The following is a 9,538-nucleotide window of genomic DNA, read 5'->3' on the forward strand; positions in this document are numbered from 1 at the left end:
ATTTTCCACCACTAACCCAGGGCTAAAATCTGTAATATTTTCCCCCCTGCGTTGTTAACGCACAGATCAACACGCACTGCACAGTGGCGTGTACGTGGCGTTCATTTGAAATCACTTAACATGGACAACTATTGTGTCAATCCACTGCTGGACGAGGATTTATTATGAGATCATACCTGACCACGATGGTCAGTGCGGGTTGTTTGCGGCTGGGGGAGCATAGAAGTACAGCACAGCAATGTTGCAGAACTACTTCCCCCTGCTGACCAGCACGGAGTCCAGTAAAAGACCTATGACAAACTATTTGTGTTCAGAACAGTGGTCACCCACCCAAACACTACCCAGGCTCAACTCTGCTTAGCATCTGAGATCTGACCAAATCGGGCACATTCCTGGTGATTTGGTGGCAATTGGTCATTGTCCTTATGTGTAGTGTTTATGTAATAGCGTCATTATAACAGGATGTTAATATGTTCGTGTCATTTACTTAATCGGGAAAGCCTCACCGAGTCTCAAGATGCATTTTTGGGAGGTGCCTGCTACTTAGGAATGTTTGGCCGATATCTGTGAAAACGATGAGAGAGTTGCGCTCCACGTGTGATCAAACCGCGATGGTGTTTGTCAATGTGGACTTTCTACGGTCCGCACAGAACAGGTTCATGAACCCAGCTGCTGTGCTGCCATCTGGCCACCACGCCGCAGCAGCCTCGCTGGTTTGAGAATTTTACGAATTCCTCCGTGATCCACCAACACTTGCAGATATATAAGAGCTATATACAAAATAGAGATTAATTGATGAAGGCGAGAGTACAACATGAAAGCAAACGTGGTGGAGCCGTGTAATAGGGTGGCTCGTGCATTGCATTCTGAACTCAGACGTCGGAGTTTTATTTCCGACAACGGCTAGCATCAGTAGCGAGTGATACATCAACCGGTCCTGCCTCCCACCCCCCCTTTCACCAGCCCAGCGTGGTGAAGCTTTTTTTTCAGAAGGGTCTCGTCACCATGACCCACATTGCATGGGCAGGCCTTCTTCAAACCGTGGATAGATCATGGCTGTTGATTAGTTTAACACGTATCTCTATGTATCTCTTTGTGTCTTTATGTATCTCTATGGGTCATTATCATCCATAATACAGGTTTTTTTGGGGGGTTTGATCGGCCGTGTCGGGTGGTGGAGGGTTACGACACATTTATAAATAACGCGATCTAAACCCAAAAACGTTGATTATGAAAGAGGACATTGACCGTGGAGACTGAGAAGCGATGAAATGAGCTCACGCACCAGGACGCGGTCGACTGTGGCATCGCAGGGCCGAGGCTTTCATCCAGCAGTGGATATACCATATCTCATGATGATGATTATAATGATGAAAGTAAACCGGCAGTAACGTCAAACTTGTTTTGGGTAGTGTTTATTTAAATCGTTTCTTCATTGACCGATTTCTTAACCCCTGAAAATTGCCTGAAACATGATGAACCGATGGTGTATCATGTGCACGCAAAGATGATCTAATGTGTTTTTGTAACTATTGCAATGGCAAAGATTAAATATATTTCGACATGCATTACATTTATTCATGTCAACAATGCACAGTTTAAACGGTAAATCGGTAAGAGCTCAAGTAGCTGTCACGTGTCAGTGTTAATCCACTGCTGGATGAGTGAGTGCCACCCTCCTCATGACACGCTGCATGTGGGTCGTGTGGGTTATTCGGCCATACTTCACCATGCTGTGATCAGTGCGGGTCGGTGGTAGGGACAGCAGACGTGGGAGCATAGAAGTACAGCACAGATTTGTTTTGCACCGTCCTTCACGTCGCTCTGAAGCCTATAGCACCTGCTGAACACATGGCGAATGTACATCCAGGCACTATCCAAACTAAAACCTGCTTCGTGTCTGAGATCTGATTAAATCGGACACATTCCTATGATTATCCGTATAGGGTCGACAAGACTATCAACGTTATGTGGAAATGCAAGTTTGTCTAAAAATATATACAGTACTGAACCCTGCCATAAGAATGTGGAATGTCCACCACTGGCGCAGACCTTGTCAATAGGGGTGAGTGGTGGTGCCCGAGGTCCCACACCGCACGACGAACCAAGGTGCCTGAGATTTTGATTCCTAGATTTGAAGTTTTCGTGACTGCAGGGATCCATAATCTTTGGTTATTTCGGTAAAGTCACGTAGGTAATACCTACGTGACTTTACCGAAAGAACCAAATGGTATTTTGATTCCTCACTTCGCCCAATGTCAGTGGCGAGTGACATCTGAACCTGGCCTGCCTTTATTGACCACCCTGATGAAGTATAGTCACATAACCCCCAACCCACCCTAACCCATTGTCAATAAGGCAGGCTTTTATCCAGTAGTGGATCGACAAAGGATTGTGGCTATTGCGCCGTACATTTACATCCCTAAATGACCTGTGAATTATGTAAATATTAGCCTTGGTTGCCATGCCAGGTTATGCAATAATGGTTAACGGCAGACGCGTGTAATGCCAGTTTAACACGTGGTAAACTGTATACCAGCTGACATAGGCAGGTAGGATGGAAACATCACAGTCAGTTAAGACTTTACCTGGTTAATAACGTCCTTCCAATGATTGCTCAGTTTGTACCCATCATCTCGGTTGAAGGTGTATCTGTGTTTATATATCTGGATGGCTTCATGAACAAATCGCTGAAGTTAGCCGGTAGGTTTGCAGAGTACCTCCGTCTTGGAAAAATCAATTTCGTGTGAGACCACAGCGTTAAAACAATTGTTCTATTGAATATTTCGGATTTACTGCAATATGCACCCGTCCTTGGACGGGCAAAAAAGCTAGTTCATAATAAATGTTTTCTGGTAAGATCGCGTAAATATAAATGTGTCATAACCCTCCACCACCCAACACAGCCAGTAAGGCTTGTCACGTAAACAACACGTGCAATTTAGTCACTACTTCAGCCCGCCGGTGTGTTGGAGAGAGGGTTACGACACATTTATACGTAGGCAATCTAACCCAAAAACCTTTATGGACGTATGCCACTTATTTACCCAAGATAGCCTCACTGAGTCTCAATACTCTTTTTCAAGAGGGTGCTGCTACATTGGAATGCTTTGCCAACATCATTCAGAAAACCGGAGAACACTCAACCACGCAGATCGAGGAGGCAACACTCCACACAGATGGATTTTATATTGTCCTACGAGGTTGATTGAATCTTCATGACATTTTTTTAAAAATCAGACAAGGCCCTGACGTCACTGTGGTGTCCTTATAATGTTGAATAATGTAATGCGTCACAGCTGTGCATTATAAAGATACGTATACTGCAGTAAAATAATATGGAACAAAGGCTGATTAACAGGGAGAGATGCGCGTATGGTTAACTCATTTCTTTAGACACTGCTTTTTGTTATTACACGCTTTTATTTAACTCACTCTGTCTGTTGTCGTATCCTCTAATCTTGTAACTCAATTTTAACCCACTTCCCAAAGTGGTATCGACTGCAAACTTCGTATACTTGTCATACTGATGACAATACTATATTCTATCATTAAAAATAAAATACATATTAAACCATCTTTTGTATGTTATGTTTCGGCTTGGGTCGAATTGTCCACGCTCAACTAACGTTGGCTGTAAATCACCACGGTCACTAACGTTATGGCAAGCTTCGGGCCACTTCATAGGAGTCGTGGAGTTTTGCCATTACGAGTACGGTACATTTCATTAAAGCGTGTTTTAAAAAAAGTATTTTTAAATATTACTTATTGATGTTAAGTTTGTCGTCCCTCCCGCAGCGCGCTTGGCTACGTACGGTGCGAAAAAAGTTCAACAGACGTACAGAACACACACAACAGTTAGATCCATAAGAAACATGGGACACGTCACGGCGAGAATTTATGTTGGCCAGTGGTCAAGAATAAATGACGGGGGGCGACAACCACGGAATAGAACGCGCCCAAGATCCGGACGTACCCATCGAGGAGATGGAGCAGCAAAAAAGAAACAGCTGATGTCGCTACGTTTGGATTGTTGTGTCGCAGAACCGTGAGAGGTGGTGACGGCTTGTCAAGGAATGTCTTCCTCCAGCAGTTGATTGATCACGACACACAACAGGAAGAGAGAGGGTGGGGAGGTGTTCATAATTTCACACGAAATTTTTATTTTGGAAAAAAATAACCGAGAAAATCATTGGGGATGATGGGGGCGGGGTATTGGGCTCGAAATCGGCTGGCACAGACCACGGGACTGTGTAAACACTCTCACACACACACTACTCTCCCCATCATCTCCTTACACCTTGACACAAACACGCAGGACCCCCACCCCCCCGGACACATTTCAACGACTCACGTATGTACACGTGTAGCTTTAAGACTCCCCAAAATGCAACGTATGCCCTTGTATATATACACAACAACGCTGCCCCCCCCCCTCCCCACACTTCCACAAACCTACTCTGACAAGCGTGAAGTATGGTAAAAAAAACACATGCCCGTCATGCGGCGTAGCACTCATCCAGCAGTGAATTGATGACAATGGCTGGAATTTATTTTTGTTACAAGCCAAGCTCGACGTAGACCCGCTGCCGCAGGTGATATAGGCTGCTACGTTGTGGGCAGCAGAGGGCAGTGCATCGAATTCCACTGTTGGTTTGTACTCAGCTCCCATGGGCGATGCTCTCCCCATACGCCTTTAAACGAGCTCCCACTGACCAGCAAGCATTAAGTATGACCAATATAAGCACCCACCTCCCCTCCCACACGACCCATCCTTGCGTGGGGAGGCCTTCATCCAGCAGTGGATTGATTTTTTTTGTTTTAAAGGACTGTACAGTAATACGTTCTGCGCTAAAAGCTCGTAGAGAGAGAATAAGAAACGCAACATACTGCACACACAACAGTATACAGTACTGTAGTATCGCAAATACAGTACACGAATGTGTATAGTACACATATGGGTGGGCGACTCAAACCAATCAATCGACACTGGAGAGGGGGTCGATAAAATAAACACATTTTTATCATCGTAGTGGTTGTCCAAATGTGTCAGATTCCCGCCATTGGAATGTGGAATTTCCATACATTTAAGACCAACAAGAGATGCATTGGGTGCAGAGCGGTGGCGCAGTGATTAGCGTCACTCCCCGATGTACTCCGCAACACAAGTCCCGAACCATCAGTGTCGAAGTCGACATCTGAACTGGATCAGAGCCGTCAAACCACCTCGGCCCTTTAAACCAAATCAGCCCTTTATTGACCAGCCCGGCAAAGTATAAAGTCAATCCCCACGATCGACACGGCGTAAACATTTAACTCATCCAGCAGTGGATGGGCAAGGGGCTGTCGATATACAACACGTGTACGATACAAACTTGCCGGGGTAATCAAACATTGTAATCGACACCAGGCGTCACAAACACCCAACTTTTAACTCTCGCTCAACGCTACGTCAACAAATTACCGTATTCTCAGGATTATCGAACATCTCTAGGAATACAAATTTAAGATGCATCCCAAACGTTGTGTCCCCGTTCTCACGAGTGAAATTACAAATCGAATTAAACACAAGTGATGGTGGTGGATGAGTGGCAAGTACGTCTTATAATCGAGAGAAAACGGCAGAAGCCATCCACGTCTCTTGCTCAATTGGCACATGTTTTAAGATATTTTAACCCCCCGACCCCGAAGCGCGACCTCAAATGTTGTATTCAAACAAGCAAATGTATAAATGGTCATTCTCACGACTTTTTGACCACCCCCCCCCCACACCGCCGCCGCCAACTATCCGCACGCGTGCGTAACGAAAATAGAAAACATTACGACGAAACATTACGACGAAAACAAAGACACGCGTTCGTTTTAGGATTGCGACACTCCCGCCCCCAAATGTTCGTCCATCCCGTGGCTTCTGATCATCCATCCCGTGGCTTCTGATCACCTCCCCCCCCCACAGAATCCCCAGGTCACCCTCACCACAAGGGGCGGTCACACAATGACCCAATGCCCTCTTGACCCACTGCCTCCACGAGTCCAGTGACCTTTTTTTCTGGCAGAAACTTGATCGGTCCATCGTCTCGTGTCTCGTCGCTCAGCAGCTGCGGGATGGTGGTGTTCGTGTTGGTGGCATCAACGGTTTTGGCCACGATGACATCTCGATCTTGACCCATTGACCCATTGACCCCAACCCACGAACTACGCCATCTGGGCCTCTGTACCGAGTCCCGCCGTTGCCGTGAGCTGCACCAGCAACTCGTGTTGCCGGTTGAGTTTCGCGTTGTCGGCTCGCAGTCTCTGCAGTTCGTTCTCCAGCTGCACGATGCGATGGACTTCCGATGACCCCTGCTGGGTCCAGCAGGTGACGACCTGCCCATGGGGCAAGGTCGAGCCGCTGGTGCTGGGACCCCCGTGTCCACCACCATCGTCTCGTCCAGCGGCGAGGTCTGCACCGCCTCCAAGATGCTCTGCGTGGCCGTCACTTCTACGGACACCGCTTGCTTCTGCTCCACTGGCGACATCTCGCTGAAGACCACCACCTCCATCAACACCACCACCACCTCCATCAACACCACCACCACCACCTCCATCAACACCACCACCACCACCTCCATCAACACCACCACCTCCATCAACACCACCACCACCACCTCCATCAACACCACCTCCATCAACACCACCACCACCACCTCCATCAACACCACCACCACCACCTCCATCAACACCACCACCACCTCCATCAACACCACCACCACCACCTCCATCAACACCACCATCGCCTCCATCAACACCACCACCATCGCCACCATCACCACCACCAGGGGCCTCCTCTCCATTCCCAGCTCCTCTGCCATCACGATCGCCACCACTGCCGTGACCTCCTCCATCAATACCACCCTCCCCGCCTTCGTCTTCTTCCCCTCCCTCTCCACCACCACCTCCTCCCCCTCCAACCTGCACGCCCTCCATACGCAGCCTCAGCAGCGCGTTCTCCTCCTGCAGACGCGAGAGGCATTTCTCCAGCTCCAGGTACTCCTGCAGCAGCTCGCGTTTGCTCATCGCGTTCAGGCTCTCGGTGTGGTATCTCTCATACGTCTCGAAGAAATCCCTCAGCAAGAAGTCACCACCACCACCACCACCACCTCCTCCTCCTCCGTCCGAGGCTCCGCTGTGGGGAGCGTCGTCCCCACCTGCCCAGGTGCCTCCACCCTCGTCCCCAGAGCAGCCGTCGCCGTCACTGCTGCTGCTGCTGCCAAGGACAGCGGCGGGTGCCTCTCCCGAACTTTCATCTTCCGTCTTGCAAGACGACGAGTTGCGGCGGCGTCGACGGCGATGGTAGCCACCGTGGTGGTGGTGGTGGTGCCCGCGGCAGCTGGGCGGCGGCTTGAGGTCTGGCTCTCCGAGGTCGTGCTCCTCCATGAGGAACTGCGTGGTGTTGTAGGGGGCCACGGGGAAGCCCTTCGCCTCCATCTCGGCGCGGATGCGTGCGGCGCGACGCGCGTCTCTCTCCTCGAGTTGTCGCTTCTCGTCCCACGACAGCTTCGTGAAGGGCTTCCAGCGGCGTGCGCGCTTCTGCCTCGACGGTCTCCGGCGGTGTCGCTTGCCACCACCGCCTCCTCGACCCTGCTGCTGATGATGCTGCTGCTGATGATGCTTGGGTCCGGAATCCCGTCCAAAGTCTTGACCTTGGATTTCCAGCGGATTGGAGTCCACGGTGTGGGGATGCTGCTGCTGATGCTGCTGGTCATGTTCAAATTCCTGCTGCTCCTGCGTTTCGCTTTGCTTGTGGCGATGCTCAAGCCGCTGCTGCTGATGAGGATGTTGAAGTGCACGTCGTTTGATCTGCTGACCATCTTCCAACGGATGCTGCCGTTGCTGGGACCTGTTCTTTAAATTCCTGGCCTCCACGTGCCGTCCGTCAACAACGATCGCCTGCACGGCTTGCAGCCCAGACTCGCCCCCTGCTGCTGCCGCTGCTGCTGCTGTTACCGCTGTTACCGTCGCCGTTACGGTGGCGCCTACCGAGGCTCCCATTGCCCGGTGCCCCGAGGGCGCTTTGCCGCTGGGGCAATGCGCATCCTCCTCTCGCCACGGAGCCGCTCGGCCGGGCGAACAAGCGTCGCCCATGACGGGCGGTTTTTGCTCGGGTCCGAGGCGTTTGTTTACAAAATGTCAAATCGGGGGACGAGCAAAGCGGTGGGTGCGTGGGGGATTGTTGTTGTGAGGGAGCTTTGGGAACGAGCGCAGCCACGCTGAGCAACCCGAGGCGTGGCGGGTGGACACGCCTTCTGAGGGCGGCGCTGCGGACGGGGTCCTTTTATAGGCGAGCTCTGTATCCATCCGCTGCCTGCTCACTTTGGCGCAGTCCATTTGCACTCAATGCGCGGGGGGGGATTCTGCAAGATGGTTTCGGCGTTTGCAGCGGAGCGTTAACGGAAAAGTCGGCGCGTACCAACTGGCCTCAGTGATGTGGGGGGGGGTGTCAAAGTTGATTCACAGTGTGAATTGATGCTGCGTTGGTACCTTTCAACCGTCTAGTCGGGTAAACAAAGTTCACCAAATGTCTCATCACCCCAGCGCAGCGTGAGCGGAGTGTGGTCAGAAACATAAATATGGGATGACCGAAAAAAACATTCATCCAGCAGTTGATTTGGGAATTTTTAATGTAAAAAAAATATGACAGTACCATCTTCTTAGGCTTTTTCGGTAAAGTCACGTAGGTAAAAAATATAAATAAAATTAATAGAAGTAATAATATAAATAAAATAATAAATCACGACGTTTCGGAGACAACACAAGTCTCCGTCATCAGGTGGGACCGACACAGCTAAAATTACTGAATCAAGTGAGGAAAAATTCCAAAAGACCAGCCCTTAAATACAAGCTCAGTACCGTCGTTTGGCCTGGTCTACCCGCTGGTGGATGAGGGCCTTCTCACGCCGTTCTAAACCGGCCACGGTGCGGCGATGCCACAATCCGTCTGTAGGACCAGCACGTGATTTAGTTTGTGTTTCAGTAGCAGTCTTCCAAAGTTTATTTTGGTTTGACGAGATTATCTGAGTGCTTTCACATCCGCGGTGGGCGTCTCCCTCCTTGGCTGCCATTCCGTGGCTAGTCTCGTCCAGGGGCCCATCAATCCTCTACCCCATCAACACGTACCCCATCAACACGTACCCCATCAACACCCACCCCATCAACACCCACCCCATCAACACCCACCCCATCAACACCTACCCCATCAACACCTACCCCATCAACACCCACCCCATCAACACCCACCCCATCAACACCCACCCCATCAACACCTACCCCATCAACACCCACCCCATCAACACCTACCCCATCAACACCCTCCCCATCAACACCCACCCCATCAACACCTACCCCATCAATCCCCTTCCCCATCAACACCTACTCCATCAACACCCTCCCCATCAACACCCACCCCATCAACACCCACCCCATCAACACCCACCCCATCAACACCCACCCCATCAACACCCACCCCATCAATCCCCTTCCCCATCAACACCCACCCCAG

General features: G+C 50.2%; 1 protein-coding gene across 1 annotated transcript; it reads right to left on the reverse strand.

Annotated features, from left to right (window-relative positions):
• Window positions 1-4,148: 4,148 nt before the first annotated feature.
• Window positions 4,149-8,281, reverse strand: LOC144938238 (uncharacterized). The gene is made up of 2 exons (XM_078866072.1): window positions 6,936-8,281; window positions 4,149-6,329 (listed from the first exon to the last, which is right to left on the reverse strand). The coding sequence occupies exons 1-2, from the start codon at window positions 8,122-8,124 to the stop codon at window positions 6,196-6,198; spliced, it is 1,323 nt and encodes a 440-aa protein (XP_078722198.1). The 5' UTR covers window positions 8,125-8,281; the 3' UTR covers window positions 4,149-6,195.
• Between the last annotated feature and the right edge of the window lie 1,257 nt (window positions 8,282-9,538).

The sequence above is a fragment of the Lampetra fluviatilis genome, chromosome 21 (assembly GCF_964198595.1).
Source record: "Lampetra fluviatilis chromosome 21, kcLamFluv1.1, whole genome shotgun sequence".
Classification (NCBI taxonomy): Eukaryota; Metazoa; Chordata; class Hyperoartia; order Petromyzontiformes; family Petromyzontidae; genus Lampetra; species Lampetra fluviatilis.

Excerpts from the sequence above, each read along its gene's own strand:
- LOC144938238 (XM_078866072.1), bottom strand. The coding sequence starts at position 8,124 with ATGGGCGACGCTTGTTCGCCCGGCCGAGCGGCTCCGTGGCGAGAGGAG. Across the intron at positions 6,330-6,935 it reads GCAGGTTGGAGGGGGAGGAG|TCCATCGCATCGTGCAGCTG; the intron begins GTGGTGGTGGAG and ends GGTCATCGGAAG.